The sequence below is a fragment of the Agelaius tricolor genome, unplaced genomic scaffold, assembly GCF_023055355.1.
Source record: "Agelaius tricolor isolate 1412-34295 unplaced genomic scaffold, bAgeTri1.0.p SCAF_1, whole genome shotgun sequence".
NCBI lineage: Eukaryota > Metazoa > Chordata > Aves > Passeriformes > Icteridae > Agelaius > Agelaius tricolor.
This window is the reverse complement of record NW_027269261.1, coordinates 41,379,008-41,404,445: the sequence shown is the minus strand read 5'-3', so window position 1 is coordinate 41,404,445 and position 25,438 is coordinate 41,379,008. Positions and strand designations below refer to the sequence as shown.

The window sequence follows — 25,438 nt, the reverse complement described above, 5'->3', positions numbered from 1 at the left end:
TTCCCAATCAAAGGAAAAAACACTTGATTAAGAGAACATGATGTGTACCTGCTATCAGCAATATTTAAGGTGCCTAAAGTGTCTAATTCCAATTCTACAATTCTACTGCATGCATTAATAAATAAACAGCAAATGAGTACTTCTTCAAATTGCAGCTATTGACTGCAGAAAAATTTGACAGCATCAATGAGGAAACCTTCAGTAAAGCAATTCTCATCTTAATGAAGAAAATTTCTTGCAGACTACTTTTTCAATACGGTATAAAAAAACAATAAAGAAAAACACTCAAAACTAATTTCCATAAAGCTCTAATGTACAAAATGAACAAATATCAAGTGCATAATAATTGTCTCTGTAGTTCGTTCATCAGTGTAACAAAAGCTTTGGCTCAGGTAGCTCCATTATGTTAACCTTGCTCACCACAGTAAATAGATCCATCACGTAGTACAATGGTTTACTATGAAAGGCCTGAAGAATGAGGATACTGTTTCATCCAGGCAGGAGATGAGACAGAATGTCTCTTTGAAGCAGTCTTGATGCTTCAGAGGTTTGCAGGAGCTAATGGAGAGAGATGATGTAGAAAATTGCCTCCTACGGGCTGAATTGGTGTGGTCCCTGGGGTTTTCTTCCTCCCACCCCCTACCTGTACTCCCTGCCACTCTCTTGAGGACAGAGGAAAAAGTAAATCTTTATGACCACGGCTATTCTTACATTTTAGAAAGATCACTGTGTTGGGTATCTCCCTACACTTCTGTAAGGAACTGCATTGTCTAGCACCATGCTGCTCTAAAAGTTAAAAGACTTAACTGCAAACATTTTGTTGGGCTGCATGTCACTGAAATTCTCTAAACAGAGATCAGAAGTAAAGGAGTGGATGATACAGGCAGGAATGGCCTGTGAGGGCTCTATGCATATACATTTTTTTGGTTTTCGCTTTTTCTCACTCAACTCACACTACCATCACCACCCTTGCCACACTACGTGATTGCAGTTAGGAAATACAAGACTTAAACTGACCATCTCAAACTAAAATACCAAATTGTACTAGACAGGAAACCTTGCAAGGTAACTATTGTAAGAGTTTCTCTGAACCTGCCAGTGATATGGTCCTTCTGAACAAGGACCTGGCCATGCAAGTTCCTTAATAGTGACTTGTTGAAAAATAAGAGGGTTTGGGAGTCACAATTTTGATGAAGGCTCAAGATTAATTTATCTTTAGATAGAATATTGTTATAGAAATAACAGATTTCAACCCACTTGCTTTTAGAAAACTCTTCAGGCCCAGCAGTCCTGGTTTTCAATTCACAGATATTTCAAACACTATTTTAGGGTCTATTATTTTTCATTATGCAAGGGAAACTGATTTTCTTACCTTTGCAGTTGCCTCGGTAGGCTATTTCCAGCTGAGGGTCTTTGCATTTTGCTCGTTGAAACTCACACCGGGACAGAAAAGTTCTTCCATCAGATGCACAGAGTGATTTCTGAGGGGAACCTGCACAGTCCAAGCTGCATTCTCTGTCTTTGTCTTGGTCCACTCTCAAAAACTAGGAAAAAACAGAAATTAATGCTGTAGGAATACTATTCCCATGTGAAAACTGCTCTGTGGTCCCCTTCCCCATCAAAGACATACAAATCACCCCAAACTCAAAAGAAAGTTCTGCCTTTTTGGGTATTCAGATCCTAGCTGATTCATTATATCTGGGGTTTTTCCACTGCTGCTGTGAAATGGCAGTGACTGCAACATCCCCAAAACATACACTAAATCCAGTATCACAATTAGGGAGTCTCTGAATCTCTTTCAACCATTATGAACCTCAAAACAGTAACTTGGAGTTTTTGGAGTGAAAATGGTGATTGCAGAAACATTCTTCACAACAAAAATGAGACAGGAATGGAAGCTTGTCTGTTTTATTAGATATGTATTTATTATTCCACAATGACAAGCTGAAAAGTCTGTTCTAAGACCCAAGTAGGATTTTTAACATAAATATTCTCATTGTGGATTTCAATGCACCTCTTTCTAGTTTTAACACAAAGTACACTGAACCCGACCTAAATGTTCATCCCTCCAATGCCAAGACAGGAAGGCTGATGAGTTTGGCATCATCCTTGGCACTGTGAAAAGAAGGAGTTTCTCACCCTGAAACATGCTGCCAAAAATAAAACCCTAATCAGATCTGATGATGCTACATGCCAGCCAAAAACAAAGACAGATAAAAACAAAGGTATTACTTTATCTTCTGAGCTCTTGAAAAGCTGGGACTAGGGAGAAGATGTACACAGTAAGTGCTCAGATGAATTTCTCTCTTTCTTCTTCTTCTGAACAAGCACAGAATTAAGCAAGGCATACAGCTACCAGGAGGTAATCATTGTCCTAAGCATCTTGAGATGCCCAAGAAAAGATCTGCATCCAGCTAAAGTCCTGTTTTCATTGGTGCTACTTCATCATTATAAACATCAGGTAGAGAAAATTTTGAACTTCAAATGAGAAACTGAAATTATGAGGAGGAAAATTTCAAGGGAAAAAAAAAAAAGAAAGCACCGAGAGTACTATCTGTGATTAAAAATTAAAAAAAAAAAAATTTGCTATGTATAGCTCCCCTGCACTTTATTACACATAAGAAATATATAAAGAGAGTTATAAATCTCCATAATCTTCCACTTAAAACTGTGGTCTATTTCTATTTCCTATCATTTAATGTGAGGAAATACAGATGTCTTTCTGGAGAGTCTGCATGAAAATGGAGAGATTATCTCAAAGGTATCACTTTAAAATAATAGTCATATGGTTGGACTCTTACCAGAATTTTTATATTTTAGTGGCATACTAAGATAAAAAGGAAAGCTTCCTTTTCCCAACATTTTTGAGCAATTTTTCACTTTCAGGAATAATTAACTTCAGAAGCAAATTACTCACAAATTACACACAAACCCCAAATCTTTCTCCAAGGAATCTAGCCACAGAGTTCCAGAAGTGGAGGACAGATGTTCCTTGCTCCCCATGTCAGGGTTATTTTGCAGCTCTTTGCTGACAGAAATTAATAATTAGGTGAGCTAAGTGGGAAGGGAGAAAAACTGAAGCAATCTCCCTTTACCTGCACAATGAGTAACAGTGAAGACAGGCATCCATGGCTCTGAACAACCCCCAAACCACGTTGGTCTCCAGGGCTTGCCTGGGTGCTCTGATGAGCTGCACTGTAGGAGCCCTGTGAGGTTGTCCTAGCTTCCCTACTTGCCTGGGAGGCATCTGCCTGACTCTTGAGATTAGGCCTACCTAGGACTGTGAAAAGGATTTCTCAATGAAGAATGGACTCCATGGGGCCCCTGGCAAACAAAAATGGATCCAGTCCTCTGCTTTGCCTCCAACTTCCCCTGTGGATTTGGTGATGGCAAGCCAGGTGATCTCCCTCTTTCTATTTTGCAAAGTAAGGAATACAGCCTCTCAGTGTGTAGAAGACTAGCCCTCTGTAACGGCTAGGCACTTTGCCACCCTTAACTTATCCTCAGCAACATCCCCATTGAGCAGAGAACTGGTTTTTCAAAAGCACAGGAAGGCTTTGTGACTCACAGAAAATCATGCAGCAGATCAGGGGACTGAATCCAGGCACCAAAAGAAAATCACATACAGCAGGAGTCTAGCCCCTGTACCATTTCTTCCCCAGAGTTTCCTCATTTGTTCTGTTTTGAACTGTTGTAGGAGTTGGGTATGCCTGACAGTAACACTGTGAACAGAAAATCCCCTTAAATTGTCTGAGAAACAAAATCCACTCCCTTGAGAGCATGATAGTTCACAGATAAAGCTGTATTTTAAAGGGCATTTATCCAAAGAGTTTTATTTAAGTATTTTATTATTTCAAAGCCTTAGAGGAGATTAGGGCAAATTAAGGGCTCAAGGATATTCAAGCAACCTGGAAAAGCAGAGGATGAAGACAAAACCACTTGAATGGCTTATTGGTTAGCCAAACCTCACTGGAGAATTTGGATTGTACATTTAAACTATTTCCACCAACCTAGTGTAACTGAGGGATTTAAGAGCAGAGAGGACAAAAAGGCAAGCAATTTTAAGGAAAGATAGCATGAAAGAGAGAATAGCAAATGTACTTAGAAAAAAAAACATACAGAAAGTTTGTGATTGACATTTGGAAAACACTTCATTGTCATCTTTACTACAGCAGTATAAGATGGTACAAATCAAAATCAGTATTGCTTACTCACATAGCCAAAGGAATTGATGAACACATCAAAAACTAATGCTGAAACAAGAAAGGGCTATGGAATTTCTCATAAGAAAAGAAAAACAAGCAGTCAGTGACAGAAAAGCTGGGATCACACTGGTTCAATTCTTAGAGCTCTACTTTCCTGTGAAAATAGTACTTTTGATTAAAATAGGACAGTTTAGAGAGAGAGAAAAATGGTTCAATACAGACCAGAAAGTGACTCACTCTCAGTACTGATTCATCTATTTCTGCCTTTGAATTCATTTAACAAATGTGTTATTGTACAAACACGTGATTCACTGAAAGACAAGCTTAAAGCAGCATTTCTGTTGAATGCTGTTAATGACTGAAATTAGGCCAACAACAGTCAACCAACTTGAGATGGAATTGTTTTGAACAACCAGCATAAAGTGGACAATTATGGTTAAACACTATTAAAAAGCAAAACACTTTTAACTGAGAGGTTAAAATGTCTTGCCCTAATGTCACAGAAACCAGCCTAGTCATGTTTCAAAAAATTGGTTTAAACTAAAAATTATTCCACAGATTCCAGACTCAGCTGGAATCGCTGTTACTTCTCCTTTACATTTCAGCATCATTCATTTCAGCCTTTCCAAAGCACTATATTTGACAAGACCCAGCTTCCAATGGACTTAATACTCTCTACTAGGCACTGATTTAAATTCTCATGTAGTATTTCTGAGAAGGAGGAATTATAATGGGGCTATAGCAGAAAAATGTTTGATTTTAGGTTTACCTCATGAATAAAAGCTAATCACTAAAGTCACTAGATCCACCCAGTTGACAGGTATAACCATTCCTGAAATATTATTTACTGTCATATATTTCTGGCATTATGGAATTCCAGTGTTTTCCTTCATTGTCTCACACTTCAAAGAATCTTAATACTGGATGAAATTAATCACTGATGGTCCCAGTGATGTTTCATCTCTCTGTTACTTAGTTCAGAGTATGAAGCAGTAGACACATGAAACCTTGCTTAAAAACTGGAGGAAAACATTTCTACTCTGGTTTTTGCTGTTTTCTGCTCTGATTTATCTTTCACCTTTGTTTTTGTCACTGGTGCCACATCTAGGCTTTGGACAGTCAGGATGCTTATTTCTCCAACCACAAGCAATGTGTTGCAGCCAACGAGAACGTTTTTCCAGTATCTTAAGAGTAGGAAATTGATGGTTTCCTTACTGTGCTATTAAACTATTTATTAAAATAGTATGTGTATAACCTTGCTCACTGTTATGGTGCAACACATAATCTTTACCTTATACTGTTCACTCTTATGCAGGGATTCAGTGTCATTCCTCTGGTCTACATCCTGCAGCTACATCATTGCAAGGGCAGAAAAGGTCTTCACATAAAACTGAGTCACATGCACACCTTCGCCTTTCTGGTGCACAGATCTGTGACCCCACCCACCCTCTAAAGTTCAGAGAAACACTCCTTGCTTCTAAGCAAATGACAGAGTATAAGGTGAGAAAAATGGTGCTTGGCTAGAGAGCCAACAACTGGATACACCTGCAAGCTGAACTGCCAACCCAAGAAAGCAGAAGAGTCAAGAGCAGTGTTACAGACTGGCCATGGGGAGCACCAGCAGCTCTCTGTATTGGAAGAAAAGCTGACAACAGATACACTTAGGCTGAGGTGTAAAGATTAATTATTGAATCTGGCTCAAAGCCTCTTAAACAGTAATGGAAAATCTCCACTCTACATTTCGTAATATAGTGCACAGCTATAGATTTTGTCTTTGGTTTGATGCCACTGTTTGATTAATCTGAGCAAGGCAGGATTGTTTTCCCCTTTTTTTTTTGTTTTTTCCTTAAATTTGGGCCAGCTTGTCTCTAATACTTGCAATCCTGTAGAGACATCCTCAACACACATAGGCTACACATAAAGCATAACTCATAACCATGCTAAACCTATTTTTAATTTGCCCTAATCTAAGTTTTCTCAATAAACGTGAAGACCAGGAAACCACTTTTTCTGTCTGTGGATAGAAGACTTCATTCTTTTCTGCAACGCCAGCTTGGAGTCTGTGGACTATGAAAAAGACAGACATTAAATTCCATGGATTTGGATAGTTCATCAGAGGTTTTTAACTAATCTTTCTGCAATCTACAGATTCCTTCAATTTTGACTGGACCTACATTCCCTCCACTGACACTAGGTATTTAAGCACATTCACAACAGGTTTTTATTTTATCACTTTTTGTGGACCCCTTAAAACTGATATACAGACTTTCCCTTTGACCAAGTGAATGCTACTATCAGAATCTAAAATACAGTTCAAGATTGCTCATAAAACAAGTGAATGCTACTTTCAAAATCTAAAATACAGTTCAAGATTGTTTGATAAAACAGGAGACTAACACCTCATCTTGGAGGGTTGAAGGCCAAAAGGGCCTGAAAAACAAGCAGAAGAGAGAAGATAGATGCTAGACATCACTGATTTGCTGGGAAAAGCCTACTGCAGAAAAGTAGCCTACAGCTTTGAAAGGCAATTTCTTTATTCAACATCTGGTTATTGTGAGATGCTGAATATAGTGATCTGACTTCCCTGCTGCTGGCATGGGAGGTCTGCAAACAACTATGGAGCAGTGCACTCTAAAGTGGCTCTGCGCTGAGAGCTTTGTGCTGGTGAAAAATGTGCTGATTTACAGTGATTTATGTAGTCATGCTGTTCCTGTCTGATAGCTGCCTGACAGGCAGATGTGGAAATCTCCAAGCTCAATATTTCGTTCCCTCTGGGCCTGTCTACAATGGAAAAATGAGTTAGACAACAACAACATGTGTGTGTCTGCATGTATGTGTGTGTGTGTCTGCATATATGTAGATATATACAAGTTATATTCTGTAAAGTCACATTCCCATGTGTATTTCAGAAAAAGGCAATGATGTTTAAATATCCATGTAACACTCTGCCTTAGAAAGCATTCCAATCAGCTAGCCTGTCTCAATCTGCTTCACTGAAACACCACTAATCTTTTCAGTGTTTATTTCTTTTCTCGTCTCCCAAGGAATGAAGCAGAAGGTGATCTTCCTGGGTCCCTTCCAACTCATATTCTATGATTCTAAAGTAAATTTACAGAACAAACTTTACTCTCATTCCAAAGCCATGGGAAAGCATTCAGCCCTAGCATTGAAATGGATGGGAAACTTAAGTTCTCCTCATCCCTGTTAAGGGCAGTACCAGAAGATACCTTCAAAATACCTGCTCTGTATAACCAACCTTAAACAGATTTGTACTCAACCAATCCTAAACAGATTTGTTGATCTTGTGCTGTCCCACTGAAGCAAAACGATTCCTAATGTCTGTTCCATGACAAACCCAGAGCTGTGTACTTGAAATTGTGACCTCCTTTTGTTTACAAACATACAGAACATCACCATTAAGGTTAAGCTTGCATGGAGGCATTTACACAGAAGCCATCACACACTGGGCCTGTGTGAAAAAATGACTGCAAGGAGACCTCACTGATGTGTATAAATACCTAAAGGTGGGTGTCAAGTAATAGGACAAGAGGAAATGGGAAGAAATGGGAACAAAGTGATGCACAGAAAGCTCCACCTGAACAAAAGGAAGAACTTCACTGTGTGGGGGACTGAACACTGGAACAGATTGTCCAGAGAGGTTGTGGAGTATCCCTCATTGGAGATATTTGAGAAGCAGCTGGATGCAATTCTGTGCAGAGTGCTCTAGGAGAACCCTGTTAGAACAGCAAGGCTGAACCAAATGCCCCACTGTGGTCCCTTCCAACCTGACCCATTCTGCAATTCTGAGACTAATCAGATATGATTCTAGAGCCAGAACATGCCCATGCTTGCAATTACAGTGGGCAAGGCCCATTTGCACTTACAGCAAAGAATCTCATTAAAACACTTCTGCCTCTTCTCAAGGGTTCTTGGTGCATCAGAATGTTCCCATTATATTCCCCTACCAGACAAGTGAGCAGATTACTGATTTTAATAAAATTATCTCAAACTTGAGAAAAAATGAACATTTGTTCTTTAGAAATCATTATCCCTGTTTATGCAAAAAATTAGTAACCCAGCCACAAGAGTGCAGCACCCTCCAGGGCAGCAAGCCATGATTGTGGTGTCAAAGTGTGGAACCAATTGTGTAGACTACAAAAACCAGAAATTGGCAGCTTTAGGATAAGCTTCACCTGCCTTGGAAAAGACAGATCATGTCCTAAAAACATCCCTTCTATGTTATGAGCTGGAGAGTCTGATAAACTAGCTCTCCTGTAATTGTTTCAAGTGAGAATATGAGAATAACCTATCCCATAGTGTCAAAAAAAAACCAAAGGGAATAAACTGTCCCAGTCCCAGGTTTCTGAAAAAGAGGTGGGCTCTAGGTTTCAAAAATAACTAAATCAAAGGTCTCCTGTAGGTTGTGCATTCGCAGGGGCACACAGGAGGCAGAACTGTCTCTAATACCTGCTGAGACACTGTTTTATTGAAAAGGGCCATGTTAAACCTTTGCACACAGACACCCCCCACCACCACTACCTTTACTTCATTATATTTCATGAAACTTTTCATATGTAACTGATGTATAGCCTCTTTCCCTATAAAATTTTCCAAGAATGGTTGAAATAAACAGCTAAAGTATGCAATTTCAGTGAGTGGGAAGTTGGGGGTTGGGTTTGTTGGGGTTTGTTTTTTGTGTTGTGGTGGTGCTTGTTGTTTTATTTTTTTTTTTTTAATCACTCAGGATTAGTACTCAAAGTCTGCTCCAAGTTACCTACATATCAATTAGAACAGTGTTGTGCTTTACTCCCTCAGTGCCTGGAGTGCAGTAAAGCTTTTGGAGCCTCACTGCCAAAACTACAGTCTCCTCTTGTTACGACCAGCACAGAAAATTATTAAACAGGGTTGTGCTTTGATTGATATGTTTTGCTTTGGCATGTTATTTTTTAAATGTTTATTGCTTTAACAGGTGTTTTTTTTAAGTGACCTCTACTTTGCTGTATTGATAGAGTGATGGGGGGGTGAATGTCAGCACATCCATCATTTCTTTTTACGGCTGCTTCACAAATTACTAAAAAAGGCAGAATATCTCAGCTGTGCAACCATATAAACTAGGAAGGATTAGGATGAAACTGAAGCAAACTATGACATACATTCTTTCTTGCTTTCAAGAAAGCATGGACACATAAATGCCAGAAAATGCTACAAGTCCAAATCTACTCTTTTTTCTTTTCTCTGTCTTAAAAAGAAACTCAAAGGTAGTGAAACCATACCTCTTGAAGGGCTATTCTCTTCAGTAGCTTAATTTTAGGATCTGGTTCCATTCCTACTAATGTAAATATACAGACACAAAGAGAAGCAGGCTTGGGCTCCAATTCAGCCATGGTGAATCACCCTTTCAGAAGGACCTTTCCCTGATTCATCTGAATGCTTCTATAGTACAGTCTTTTCAAGCACAAAGCACTCACTTCAAATGAGTCACACCAGAAGCTGCAAATCTGAGCATCAGAAACAATGTATGAAAAATGTTTTGGCACTGACCGCATACAACTAAAAATAAAATAATGGTCTTAATTTTCAAGACACGATAAATACTATAAGTGACCCTAAAACACACTTTATCTGACTACAATCATTCATTTCCAAGATGAGGACTCCATATTTCATGAAACCACTTATTTTTGCAAACTCATCCTAGTGTATTCACTTTAGAAGAAAACAGCCAACACATTTAATACTGTAGATATTTAGAAGCAATAAAAGTACACCCCAGCAAGGGCAAATGATCTGCAAATGATCTTTTCTTTTCTTCCAAAAACCAGGTTACCTGACTTTTCAGGGGTAAGAAAAATCTTCCTGTGATTTTTATTAAAGTTATTTTTAACTTCAGTTTAACATAAACAGCTGAGGTTTTTTCATTTTGCTACATCCAAAAAGTTAAACAGTATTGAAACTTATGGTATGCATTGCCTGAAAATTGAATGTTAGATTGGGATAGGAAGCATGACAGGCTTGTACAGTGCTCAAAACAAGCTAACACCATCTCTATGTACATGTAACTGTAAGTTAGAGAGAGCTCAGCATTTTCATTTTGTCAGTGTCCAGTGGCATCACTTCTCTTGGTTTCAGAGTATTACCAGCAAAGTATACAGGTTCAACAGAGTCAAAAACCTACAGATATAAAGACCTTTGGTTACCAGAGACAGGACAAACTAGCATAAATTTAAGCTGAAACTCAAACTGAAAGGCTTTCTAATCTGAAGATATTCTGTTCTGCATCAACTACAATCCACTAGTTGCTGGCTGTGTCATGTGTCCACTGCTCTGCATTTGTCCCAAGTCAGTGGTAACTTCATGCCCTTCATTCTTGTGGTATTGTTATTCATAATCTTTTCTTTGGCGGGTTACTGTCATTTATAGCGTTTCTTCTCAGTTGCCAGAAGTCACACAGGGAGAAAATAAACAGAGAAACAGTGGGATGCATTGTCTATGTATTGAATTATCCTCTAGTTTACTTTAGCTTTTCATAAGTACTGACCCAGCTTTCAGAATACAAGTGGGCTAGCACAACCATCCTGTTAGGCAGTTTCTTGAGACACTGCTAATCTGTTTGGCTGGTATCTTTCACAACCTCAGCAACAACTTGGGAAAATAGACAAGTTTTATATCTTAGTGTTGTTTAAAGGCCGCTTGTTTGAGAAATACTTTGGCTTCCAAAATATTGAAAAGCTACTTTAGAATGCAAATAAAATATAAGTCAGATCAACATTTCTATATTTGAGAGATCTATTTCAGGATTCGGGAATATCAGTACACACTGTGTAAAGTGTCTGAGGTAGGTTAAACCAATAAAACTAAAGGCAATGACCTATAACTCAAAAAAAGAAGCTTTAAGTTAAACTTCTGCAACAAATGCCAGAAATCTCCAGCATACAAGACACACAAAACTCTGAAAATGAGCTTCTAGATGATCGTTTCCAGTGTAAGGCATCCCTGTTCCTGGAATCATGAAAGGGGGACTTCCTTTCCAGCTCTCCTTTGGTCTCCCCCTACCACATGCTGAAGCAGCAGTCCAGCTGCAACTACACTGAGGGATGTCAAAAAAGAAACTTCATAAGAAGCACTTACCTCTGTGAAAAGGAAATAGTTTATTAAAGGAACAGAGGGACCCCCTCAAAAGCTAAACTGAAACAGTGCTGGATGTTGCATTGCAGACTTGTAGGGAACAATCTCTCTTTGTGGGGGACAGAAAGGCTCAGCTCAACAGGGCTTTCCTATATCTGAATTTCTATGCAACTCTATTTAGTACCTATCAGGATCGGCAGGCAACTGGCCACTCTCCATATGGCTGGTTGCCTTCTCTTCCTAGGGAACTAAAGAGCACAGAGGCATCTCAAATGACGAAGACACAGTATGAGACAATATCACAACAGAGCATTTCTTTTTATAATTTAAATCAAGTAAGCAACTGATTCACGCAGGGAAGAAACTCGATAAGACATCAAAGGTCTAATCCCCAAGCCATAAAGCTAACTTGCTGACAATAACTGCAGAGCTCTCACTCTCTTACATTTATCACTGCCATCAGCTCCTTCAGAACAAAGTATTTGGGAAAGAAGGCAGGCAGCTGAGTCTGGGAGGCAGATTTTGCTCTTGCTAAACTGCTGATCTTAAAATAACATGTTGCTAGGTTTAAATATTGTCATCTTTAAAAAGAGGAATCACGCTAAAAGCAAAGGGTTTAATAGTACACATTTAGAATATACAAGGGTTTAACAAGCCAGTTTAATGAAAAAAAAAAAAAACACTTTCCACAGGGACACAAGAACCTGTAAGCAGTTTTCTCAAACCACTGGCAGTTCTATTTCCTCTCAAGTTTGGGGTTTTATGGAACTCTTGTATGTTTGTTTGCATGTTGGGTAAAAACATTTTTCCTTTAATTTAAACCATTGTTTTCCAAGGAAAAAAGTCATTCGGAAGCCATTTATTTCTAATTATTATGAGGACTTCTTCAAAAGAAAAAAACCCTTAAATATGAAAGACAAAATTTTGTGTGTATCTAGCAGTGGATAAAAGGGGTCAATAAACCATGATCCAAACCAGACATAAAAGAATTTTTCCAAGTTCTGTTTCACATTTTAAGTGGCCTCTGTTTTCTTTGTCAGAACTTTTCTTTGCAGTTCTTTGCCTTCTACACACCAGTTGGACAGTAGCTTTAAAATTTATCATAAAAGATCACCCAGTAATCCTAGGGATGCTAAATTCTCACACTAGCAGTACAACCCATTACTCCCTTTCCACTGCAGACCCAAATGTGTGAGATTTCTTGATAGCATAAGGAATTCTTACAGATGACAAACCAAATGGAGGAGAATTTGAAGAGCTTCCACTTGAGTTCAGTGAGCAAAGACCTTACAACAGTTGGTGCAGTACCAAAAAAAAAAATCCCCAAAAAGGCTGTAATGACAGTCACATGTATTGTAGATGAAGAACCAACAATAGAAGAGACTACTGCACTTCAGAAATAAAAACAAAAATTCTGGTTTTAAACATAGTGGACCTGAGAACACACAGAACAAAACTATAACAATTTATTGAGATCCTTTTTTTTTTTTTTTAATAAAAATCACTCACATCTAAGTTTTTGTAAAGTTTGGGGTTTTTTAATGTTATGGAATCAGAATTAATTTTTGCATGCTTGGGGAAGCCTAGACACTGTATTTGTGATAAGAAAATGCTTGGAAGTACTTTGAAAATACAATAGATAATGAACCCCAGACCTCTAAAGAACAGGTATTTCATTTTAATCATATTTTCTCTCACCTCACAAAGTGAAAGAACTAAGGCCCAGCAAGATTCAGCTCTTACCTAGAGCTTATATAAACATCATGTTTTTACAGCTCAGGAGTGAAGATTTCGGCAGTCCAAAGTCTCTGATGCAATATTTTGCATTTGTGGTTTGTAGTTATACTTGAAAAATCAGAAATCAGAGAATCTTTTCCTCTCAGATTATTTTTGTTGGAAGCCTATAATTATCCCATGTTATAGATGTTTTTTATATGCAGTGGAATTGACAAAAAAAATTCAGGCAGAGGTGGCACCTATGATATATTTTCTTATTTCACAGTGGAAAATGGTTCCCTGATACAGTTTTGCAGAGATTATAGCATTTGGAAGAATATTTAAGAGAGCCCATTCCCTTCTAACACATAGACACATCACACCAATGCCACGTCCTCTTTCTCCCAATGTTACTTGTTGCCTTCATTGGAGCATGGAATCTGGCCTTCACAAATCTTCTTTTGTCTTTTGTGTTTTAGTGCTTGTGAAGTTAAACAGAGCCACAGCTTTGTTTCTCTGTTGCATGGAGTGGCCTGGAAAGACAGCAGTCAGTTGCCTAGTTTTGATGACACCTCACTGACATGAGAGGAAGAAAAGAAATAGTGATGCCATTTTTAAAAAACTTAATCTTTTTTTCCCTGTCATCTGCTTCACAGAGGAAAAAAGAGCATATCCCACAGGAGATGCTAAGGCATTCTCACCTCCCTTTATCCTGTTGCCTGAGGAAAAGGAACATCAGGTGAATGGACTAAGGACAGTTGCTCATTTGCCACCATTCTCTGTAGGGAGAGCTTGGCCAACTACCCAAGGAGAATTACAAGTTGCCCACCACAGGCTACTGATGCTCTCTGTGGACAACACTTAACCATATTTAAAGTAATCTGGATCAAAATGACAAATGACAGTGTAAATATATTCAGCCATGAATATGGCTTGGACTAGATGAACACAGGTATTTTTCACAAACCTTGGCAAAAGTAAATCACTGTTTAAGTGTTCAGAAAATGGGAGAGCAAATGTTTTATGTGAATTCAACATGCCCATATTTACTACAAGAGGGACCTTCTTCTGTTTATGATGTTTAACCTGGGGGCCTAAAATTTGTCCCTTATCACCTAGAATAGATTGCCTTTGACAGCTAAGTAATCCTCAGCTGCACAGTCTGTCACTGACCTGTTGGATGCCATACACTCAGCCTGTATCCCTAGCCACCTCCTACAGCACCTGAGGGACAGACCTTTCCTTTAATTAAAGTTCCCTGAAGTCTGTCACTTCTGCAATCTAACCCACAGCTTACTCAGAGCAGCATCATTAGCTGACTGACACATCTGTCATTATCACTGTCTTGGACCCAGGTTCACAGGTAGAAAAGTATGTTCTGCTACAAAACTGTCAGATATGAATAGGTGCCAAAGCACCATAGATTGCTGATGCAAACAACTCCAAATACTTTGTGGTATTTTTCCATTACTGAAACAATCCATAGAAAATGGCTACACCTTTAAATAATTCTCTTGGATTCACATTTTAGAAAGCTAAAAATCTAAATCCTTTGCAGCTCCTGTTGATACCCAAATATACATTCTCCCCAGAACTTGCCATTAAAGGAGAAAATTTCTGCTAGCATCAGTTTACAGACAGTTAATTTAGTCACAGAGATGTGGTAACTTGTTCAGAGTCAAAGAGGAAGTCTGTGGCAATGCTGGGAATTAAATACAGGACTGCAGAAACTCCTTCCTGTTTTTTAACCACATGTGTCATTCTTCCAAATGGTCTTTCCTACATAAGATTTAGTCATGGCTGAAATAAGCCTGGTTCATTAACAAACCAAGGACATGACAAGACAAACAGTATGAGTCCTTCAAAACTGGCACATGGGTTTTCTTGTTAAAAACATTTGAGGATATTTTGTAGACTATTTTATGACTTTTGTTTCTATTTACAAAAAAAACCCAGCTCTTCACTGAATGTCATTTTTAACACAAGGATGATTTTTCCAGGAAAAAACATAGGCTGATCTATTTGGACTCTGCATGCTATTAGTTCTCTCAAGTTTTGAACAGTGTGGTACTGATTGGTTTTTAGTTATTTCAGGGGAAGTTCTGAATTCAAGGTCTCTCAGAGTTCTCCACTTCTGAGCCTAAAAGAGTAGAGGAGAACAATAATAATTTAGTTTGTAAGAGATACACAACTGCAATTTTTTTTCTTGAATAACCATGTCTCCCTCAAAAAAAGGCAACATTTGTACTCTTTCTACCCACAATGAACTGACTAAATCACAGACAAGATATTTTATCTAGTGCTTCTTCAGACCTCCCCTAACAAAAATCAGACCATCATTACTTGTCTTTGTAAAGCATTTCATAAATCATAAATGAAAAATACAGTAAGAGCATAACATTAAATAAGTGCCAAAGCCACGAGATCAGACTCTAAACATGGCCACAGACTTGACTTTTGCTTTAGTTCTCTGAGGCTTATTTATGGCTAAGCATTAATTACTTGTATTTTATACATCAGCTTAGTGCAGTGTTTTATTTAGTTATGTGGTTTTTAGCTTTTAGGAGCACCTCAGTTCCCAGATACTTCTTTATGTAGCTGTCAGACATAGAGAAACAATGACAGCATTGTTAATATATCCATCAAAACAGAATAGATATGATACATTAATGTTTCTATAGCAAACAGACACTGTTAAGGCAGAGGCATATTTTTCAAGGTTTTTCTAAACATTTTTCCTCACCACTACTTTGTTTAAAAGCTATACCTCAGTGCTTCTTCACAGCAATAGTTCAACCAAATTGCAAACTGATCTGAGAAAAATAGGAAACACTTCGACCAAGAAGAACATGTTCCTCAACATGGTTTCCATACTCAGACACCTCAATCTTTTCTTCTCACAGTTGGGAAAGCAGAGAGGATTAGCATGACAAGAAACTGATATCACGATTTATCTGCTGCATACCATGCTTTTAATATCACAACAGCTTTCAGGTAATCAAAATAAATGACAGTAGGAAGCTTTGAACACAGAGTACATAAGATGCATGCCTGTTAGCCGCTCTTGGAGGAATGAAACTGCACATTGGCTAAACTCTTTCCCTCCTTGAACTAAGAGTTTTATTAAGGAAACTAGAATCTGCTTGAAGCTGAAATTGTTTTGTTTCTGCAAAATACTGTTGAACCACAAGAGGATCCAAGCAAACTAAATATGGAGCAAGACATGTTTTTGTATACCAGCCCAAAATACTCTCTTACTGATTCATTGGTAACTTATGACCGGTTTGGATATAATCTCAACCAACCATCATTGGTCTTGGGAGGTGAAGTGACATGAGTCAACTGTAATTAATATGATAAAGAACAGCTCACTCTTATTGCTTAAGTCAGTCCAGTCTAAGCTTTGCTTCGTGCAACAATATTCCAGCTGCAACCTTTAGAAAAGGCAAATACAAAGGGCCATAGCAAACTTCACTTATCATACACCTCCTTTCTCCCTAGCTCAAAAGCACTATACTCTTGTCCAGACAGAGGTGAAATATAGTATCATTATTTCATGTGCAAGAACATGTAAAAAAAACAACAGACAAATGCAGTATTTTTTAATATGGTAGATGTGTTGCATATATTTTCATAAATTGTTGCAGTCCATTACTAAACATTCTTCTTTCTTTTTCCCATTTCTAAAAATCATGTCAATCAAAAGGTACTCCTATATCTTTCAGCACAGCTGACATAACCCTGCACAAGAATCCAACTAAGACCTGTTCTTTGACTACAGGAATGTCACGTCCAGAAAACACAAAAACAAGCACTGGAAGTGACATAAAACTATTTAAAAATAGAGAAAATTGTATTAATACATTCAACCAGTAAATTTTAAGACTACATTTAATAATTCTTGCAGAAGTACTGCAGACCAATGTCAGGTTTTAAGCTGAATCTTTAACTCCAGATAAAGGAGCAGGTGACCTGGTGTAGACAATAGAAGGGAGATGGAGTCCAAAAGTTATCTGCTGTTAAGCATATATAAAAGGGAGAGAGCAAGTGTTAAATCTGGGGGCAACTTGATTCTGAGCAATGAAGAGTCTAATTTAAACCTTTAAGCCTTAACTAAGCTTTAGCTGTCAATGAGAGAGAATATATACCATTACCTAACTATAAAGGTGTCTATGTTTTAAGTTTTGGGGATGTACAAGTTTCCCCAATCATCACATAGGCTGATGTTTCCCCAATCATCACATAGGCTGATGTTTATCTATGAGTTTTCCTCAGTTTTATTGTTTAGTTTTCATGTAATATGCAAGCTGGACACTTATATAAAGTTATGTTCTTGCACAGCATAAACAAGTTATCAATTTGAATATCATGGAATTCTAGAATTTCCTGAGTTGGAAGAGACTCACAGGAATCATTGAGCCCAACTCCTGGCCCAACACAGGATCCTTCAAGAGTCATAGCATGTGCCTAAGAGTGCTGTTCAAATGCTTTCTGAACTCTCTAAGAGTTGAGGCTGTGACCACTTCCCTGGGGAACTGTTCCAGTGTCTGATCACCCTCTGGGTGAAAACCTTTCTAATATCCAATCTAAATCTCCCCTGACACAACTTGAAGCCATTCCCTTGGATCCTGTCACTGGTCCACAAGACTGAAGTGCCTGTCCATCTTCTTTTCCCCACAAGGAAGTTGTAACTGCAATGAGGTTTCCCCTCAGTCTCCTCCAGGCTGAATAGACCAAGGGACCTCGGCTGCTCTCATATGTCTTCCCTCCAGATCTTTCAACATCTTTGGAGTCCTACTTCAGATGCTTTCTGACACCTTTGTATCTTTCTCATATTGTGGTGCCAATTCTCCTCTGATGAATTATATGCAATGTATTCCAAATAACGAAAAACTAGTGCTGAAACAAACTTGTTTTTTCTATGTTACCTGCTTAAGCTGCTCTTAAGATACTGAAAGAGCAGCTGAGATCTTACAAAATTCACCTGTGCTCTCAAAAGAGTTTACCTAGTCACATATTTTTGTGCACAAAAAGAAATTCCCCACTGTTCCTTCCAGGATTCACACTGCTTGCAATCTTTGAAATACTGCTTTTCTCAAGGGGAAGCAGTCTATGATTGTTCATCTTTCCTGCCTCAAAGTTACAAACTTGAATGGCAACTTAAAAGGAAGTATCAGGATTTTAATATTCCTTGGTGAAGACCTAGTATTTCATTTAAGAAGAGCTTGTAGATCTAATAGTCTCCTTGCACTCTATTTTATTACTTGCTCAGAGCCACCTGAAGTACTGGTTTCTTCTATCTAATAGAATATGCAACATGCCATTCTGTGGGACTCACTGTTTTCTCTCATGCTCCTTTAGTGGATTATATTTTCATGCTAAGCATTACTGAACTGGTAACTGCATGGATCTTACCCTTGACTGACCCTGGCTTATATTGTTCTTGGCTCAAAGAGGCAAGAATGAACAACCCCCAGTAAGAAGTCTGACCATCTTCCTCCAGGGGAATTGCAGCTGTGGAGAGACCACATATCATCTTTGGAAAATACAAATCTGTAAGGCAGTTTCTCATTGCTGGCATAATATGGTGCAAGTCAGATCACTTTCACTGGTACAGATAAGTCAAGTCCCCTCCTTTGATGAAACAGAAGAATAGCAATTGCATCTGAATAAAGCTACAGGTAAAGGAATGGTAATTTATTTTCATCCAGTAAGGATCTAAAAACAAAGATTAGATTGAGCAAGCCTGAAAAACTACACAGGAACACTCAACAAGAGGGTTTTGCAGTAATGCTTCCCAGAGCTCCTGTTTCTGGCCAGGACAAGAAATACCACAAGAACAGCCACAGTTTAATCCGAAACTGGATATGCATGCAAGAATAATGAAGATGGAGGGATGGGGAATGACAGACACAAAAACACAGGACTTTTACAAGCTCTGTCCAACCTAAAGAAAGGCTTGGGTTTCTTTATAGCTCAAGTTCAGTTGAAACCTTTATGTAATTCAATAGGGAAAGCTGGAGTGGAAATCAACACTTGATCCAGGTCTTATATTCTCTTTACCTCAAATACTGTATAATGTTGGTTCCTAAGAGCTGATGAGTGATAGCCTTAAAGGTGAGAGGCAAACAGCACAATGGCAAATCCAGTGAACTGACAGGGTGCAACAGGACATGGCTACAAAACACGTGAAGAGAATTCACTGTTTGTAGCAGAGCCTGGAAGAAACCAGTGAAGTGGGAGAAAGACAGGAAGGAGGATGCAGCAATGGCACTGAGTGCTACCTTAAGAAAAGTGTCAAGTGGCCACTCAGCAGAGCAGCCATTCCAACTCATTTATATTCTGTGCATCCCATTCTTGGACACGCAAAGACTTGGATACAATGAATACATGTAATTTCTGTATTATCAGCATAGAGAGATACCATAGGGATAGCAAAGACCTTTACTTATGCCTCATCTACTGGCAACAGTAGCACTGACTTTAGCAAAGTAACTCCTGATTTAAAGTTAGTCCTGATTTACATCTGTGTGAAAAGAAGTCCAGCGTGCTCAAGGAAATATTCGGCACAGCTGGGACAGTTTAGAAACATGAAATAGATGTTTGTAACACCATGTGATTAAAGAAAAACCCAAACCACAGAGTTTAGATCCGAATCCAAATCCTCCTCAAGCTTGATGTGTTTTAGATCCAAGATTTTGATCCAGGCCCTTGTCTATATAAATTGTAGTAACTCAAAATTTGCTGTAATTTTAACTAATATATCACACCAAATACATCAGCACCTACTTCAGATTTTAAAGGCTTTGTGGTAACTGGTAAATTAAGTTGTGGAAGATAAACAGTAAGTACTTTTTGGTCTAGAACAAAAAAGAGACATGGAAAAAACATGTTAACTGTCAAGTGCCAACTTGATGTTCCACTGAAATTATAAATTCCATTGTCCATAACTCACCGATGATCATTAATTTGCTATATCAACAAATACATGATCATTAGAAGAACTTATTCCAGAGTTAAGCTGTAGGGACATCTGTGACAGAACTCAACAACTTCCAGCATCCAAAAATTGTTATGGTTCCAAACCCAGTTTTTGCTTACAGTTAGAACTCTGCTTCTATGAAGATTATCCATCAACCTCAGCTGTTTCCTTGCTCAAATATTGTGGAAGACATTGAATTCTTTTATTGTCATTAAGAGCAGCAATCCCATTTCCTTCCATAGGACAAGTCATTGAATGCTTACACATTAGAAAGCAGTACTTACCTATTATGAAAGCATTTGAAATGCAAGCAAATTTGACAGAAAGTGATAAACAAGCAAAATACCTTTCTCTCATTCAAGCAATCTGCCTTAGCTTCCAACAAAGGCAAAGATCCAATAACTTGAAACTGAAGTTAGAAAAATTCAAAACATAAACTAATTTTATTTTTAAAAGCTGAATCTTATCAATCAGGTGCTTTTACATACCTTAGTATGAATGAGAAGCCCATCTAGGAGCTGCCCATCTAGGAATATGTACATGCTTAATACTTCCCTGATAGCCTATTTTTTTCTGAATTTTGAAGTGTTCACCTTTTTTTAATGTATATACTGAAACTGGTTGTATAAAAATAATTAACCCAGTAATAAAATTAAATCATCTTCCCACTCTTGAGAATCAGTGTCCAAACCAAAATATGTCGACTATGCAGCTAGTTGTGGGAAAAAGGTTTCTTTCCTGGAGTCTAGGCCAGTAATTCCACATTTGAGAAAGTGCTTTCAAATTAAGTTAAAGGTCTACTGACTCCAGCCACAGATGTTTTCTCTCAGGGGTGGTATATGCTGGCAACCAAGTTGATAATTCAGAAATATTGGGAATATGCAAAATAAGCCTTCATTTCCCCTTTCACTCTGAGCTACGACAACCCAGTAATTAACCCAGTACTGCAGTCAGACAGCTTCAAATCCTCATCTTCAACTGGCAGTACTGAAGAACAAAAATGCAAAATTGAAGCTCTGTGCTGAATGTTAGTACTTACTGTAACTAGTTGCCAGCCTTATTCTCAGTGCAACATTTTCCCAACTAATCAGTATTTTATCTTTTCCCAACGGGACAATATTCTGCCTACTTTCTCCCATTCAATTGCCTTCACCATTTCCACAGATTTTGCTCAGGTAGAAAAAGGAACAAGTCTGTTGGGTACAACAGCAACCTTCGGAGCAGCTCCCTAGCCTTACCCCAGGCAGAAAAATAGCAACACTTACAAGGATATGAACTGATTTTTTCAGGCCCACCTGAATGATCTTGCATAACAAAACTGTGCACACTAGTTAAAAACAAGTAGTGCTATACCACTTACTGTCATCTGAGCACAAAGAGCAAAGAGGGTGAACAGAAATACAGTTTCTTGAGTCTCCACATCAGTAGTGACACTATTCATCAAAATAAAACTATAAAAGCTGTAATTGCTTCCAAACATCCATAAATTAACTCAGATGTCCCAGAGAGATCCACACTGCAACACCTGTCACAGCCAGATGTTTCTGTTTGCTCTGTAGGAGAAAACGCAATGCTTTCAACAAGAGGGAAAACTGTCGTGGCGTTTTTTGGTTAAATGGTGAACTTTGATACATCAGTCTGCTTATGTGTATATCTGCATTCTTCTCTATCTATTCAGAACTAGCTTACATGTGAAATCATAAGTTTGTTGCTAGTTTTGTGGGTTTGGGCATATTTTCTTTTCTTTATATAGGCTATGTGACCTGCTACAGCCACTTTTTTGAGTGCCTAAAAAAAATTCTGAGCCTGGATAGATTTAGGGACAGATCTATTTCAGTTAAAGCATATCTGAGTCAAGGTCACATTGCCAAGGATGTGTATGAGAAATTTTCCTTACTATTGCTCATACTGTGATCCTTACATTAAATAAAAGAAAAACAAAGTCAGATTTATAGAAACAAATTATATTATTTTACTGACTTAATATACTGTGGTTCAGTTTCAGTAAAGAACATACTGCTTACTATTAGAGCAAGGAGGGGAGCTACTGTTTCACCCAGAAAGTGCATTCAGTAAACTAAATTATTAGTATCTTTCTTCAATCAGGTAGCCAGAAAGTGGGAAACAATTTCTTCTTCATGACACAAGAGCAGGAAAATTCATTTATATTTGATTCACAGCTGCAAGTAACATCTATAGCTTAATTAAAATCTTCCAGTCAATACGAGATAAAAGGAAAAATGTCAATTGTTTCCAAGAAGGCCAGGTGACACTTTGGCAGCCCAGCTGTACCTTAAGAGAACACACAGAGATAAAATACAGGCTTCTGGAAGTAGCCGATCTTGATTTTTCTGATCTCTGCCTGCTTGGAATTCTTTATCTACATTTAACGGTGATAAGCACTCATTACAAAAACCCAAGCATGTCTGCAATGATTCTTCACTCTGGCTCAGACAGGAGACTCAGCTTCTTTTGTGTAAAAAGCTACAGTGATTAATTCAGACACTAACAGTAACTGGCTGAATGAAAATTTCTATGGTCTTTTATTGTGGCTTAAAGAAATAGGGAAAGGGAGTTCCAGCTATTTCTGTTTCTGATGGGTGCAAAGCAAATTTTCCAAAACTGTCAGTGTATCATCTGCAAAAACACAACTGTGAAATGGAATTGTGTTACCCTGAATGGAGAAGAGTTTTAAATACTGCAGCTGCCTGTTTTACTTTGAATGCCCACCCCTATCTAAACATATTTTTGCTTATTTGTCACTAGGAAAGATAGCTTATGGAAGTGAAAGATTCTAATAAACGTGGGAAATATTTTCCCAAGTAACTGATTAATTTTATCTTGTCTTTTAATGCTGGTTTTTGGACTCTGTAAGAAGCCATTGTAATCTACATTGGTGTAACCAGCTATGTCTTTTTCTTGCAAGTTACACAATTCAGATTAGCAGTACCTAAAATGCTGAGGTGCAGAGGGTTATTTTCCTCTAAGAAGTTGATAAACTTCCCCACGCTGTGCCATTGCCTCAGTGGAAATACATCCACCTGCAGATCACAGATAGAGAGATTTACAGTTTATGTTTTAAACTCATTTGAATCCCTAAAGGATAAGTCATTAACTAGATTGATCAGTAGATTGATGGGACATACAACTGGGACAAACAAAAGTTAAACAAACATCCTTTTTTCAGCACTGGTAACTCAAGGATATTTCCTTATGAGACCAGGACTTGAAAGCTTCCAGGTGAGATCAGTGTTCAAGGGTTTTTGACCCAATCAATGTAACTTGTTATATTCCATAGAGAAAAGTACTAGCAACACATAGTGTACCTGCAGAAAACCAGACCTGAACACAATGTGTTATGCATCATTTTCCTACGAGATTTAAACCTTCCCTGGACTTTAGATTGCACAGATAAGGGCATCCCCATCTATGTTTGGCTGAACTTCTAAAAACTCATAGTAAAATCCTCTTCTCCTTTATTTCATAATTTGCTACTTCTAAGATCCAGACAGCACTTGGGATCTTTATTAACTGTAAACCTACAAAGGGAAAATGAAAATTTATTTAACTATATTGCAGCATTTCAGTTAATATGTTTTAGTGCAGGTAATAGACTTTGTGGTGAAAATGCTCAGCTTCAGGAATTTTCCTAGCAGACTAAGAAACAATTTACTACTTTATCCTGTGTTTTATCCCTTTTAGATTCTATTAATAGAAAAGCTCCATGGTTACAATCTTAGTTTCTCTGAACTAGTGAACTCAATCCAGTTTACAGGAGTCAGTAAATTGTTGCTAACTATAGTGCTTTTCTTCTCAAATAGGTAAGACCTTCAACATTTCAGGAGCCAGCTGGATGTCAATCTCCTCTGTTATTAAGAGACAAGAAAACCAAAGAGGCTGATGAACTCTTGCAAGGACCCATTTGTAATACAACCTTTGGTAGGGTTTATTCTCGTGATCTTGAAGAGAGCACATACTGGGAAGTGTTATCTATCTTTTCCCTTCAAAGGTGCAAGTTTCTTCTGCTGACACCTTAGAATACTAGCATTTTTTCCCTATGGTGAAACAGACTAGGAGATCCTGTATGGGTCCTATTCCATACAGGATCTTCTAGTCTGTTAAACTATTTTAGTTTCATCCTTGTAACTGAACAGTTTGACTACTAACTGAATAATATGGGCAAATCCAGAATCACTGAGAAATGCTGTTTATCATCATTAAACACAGCAGTATCTCACAGAAGACAAAACAAATAGCAGATGTCAGTAATCCATCACTGTGCTCCCATCCACAAATACTATAGGTCAAAATCTTCCAAGCTGCAGCTGTGCAATAACTTCCATTTGAATGAGGATTCACTGCCATAACAAGAAAAAAATTTCCTTTTGTTATCCAATGTACATATCCAATAGCTTTTCTTACAACAGTGAAATAAAAAGAAGGCTTGATGGTGTGTGGGGGCTGGTATTCAGCAGAAATCCCCCAAGTTCCCTTTTGGAATATGTGCTGCAAATTCACTGATGCAGGACGCCCCCATATGCAACAAAGACTTAAATACACAGCAGTAGCTTAATTGGAGAATACTGGCACTGTGTTCACAGCAATTTTGAGTGAACTCACAGTAACATACACATGGGATATAAAGGCTTGAGACGTAACTCTTCCTTTTTTCATTGTTTCTCTTATGTGGTTTAGAGAACATCTTTTCAACATTCTTCACATCCTCCCCTTCCCACCAGCTCCAGAATTAGGGGTGACATTTAGTTCTCCCAACCATGAACTTGTGGAATGAATCACACACAGTACTAGTGCAGGAAAATCCTGTTTCCTGAAAGCAACCACAGAGCTCTGAGCACCAAGGTTAAGTTATAACATGCAAGCTGGCATTAAATCCACCCTAAAGTTCAGTTCATGTAAGAGTTCACCTCCATACAAGATTTTACTAGTGATTGCTCAAATTAAGTAACACAACAACCTGCCCAACAAATCCCCTCCTCCAGCACACTGCTTTCCCTAAGGGAGGACTACATGGGCAGCAGAGCTTTATCCTCAGATTATTCAAACCAAAAATGCAAGGTTGAAGAATTTCCATTTCCTCTGTCTAAATTCTCATTTGTTCCTGCCCAGAGCTACAGGCTTTTGCTGCCACTAGGCCAAAACAGCTTGACAGAAGCACTCAGTTTGGAAGTGCCTGGAAAGATGGAATGTTTCTCAATTCTTGCCAATGAATTTATTTCTCCTCCATGTGCCACAAGCAGGATTCCAACTACAGCAGGTTAAAAAAGATCAGCAAATACAGTTTAGCAGAATCCTTGATGCCACCACTGCCACAGAGAGGTACATAAATCACCCCAAAAAAGCACTTCTAGGAGTTTCATAGTTCACAACTTCACACTTGAGACTCTTACCT

The 25,438-nt window shown here is 38.2% G+C and overlaps 1 protein-coding gene across 2 annotated transcripts in view; it reads right to left on the bottom strand.

Annotated features, from left to right (window-relative positions):
- SMOC2 (SPARC related modular calcium binding 2) overlaps positions 1-25,438 on the bottom strand; it is a 137,973-nt gene that overhangs the window by 90,911 nt on the left and 21,624 nt on the right. For both annotated transcript variants that reach the window (XM_071431162.1, XM_071431155.1), the window contains exon 2: positions 1,373-1,544. In XM_071431162.1, the coding sequence (XP_071287263.1) occupies positions 1,373-1,544 (172 nt within the window). The remainder of the gene's footprint in view (positions 1-1,372; positions 1,545-25,438) is intronic.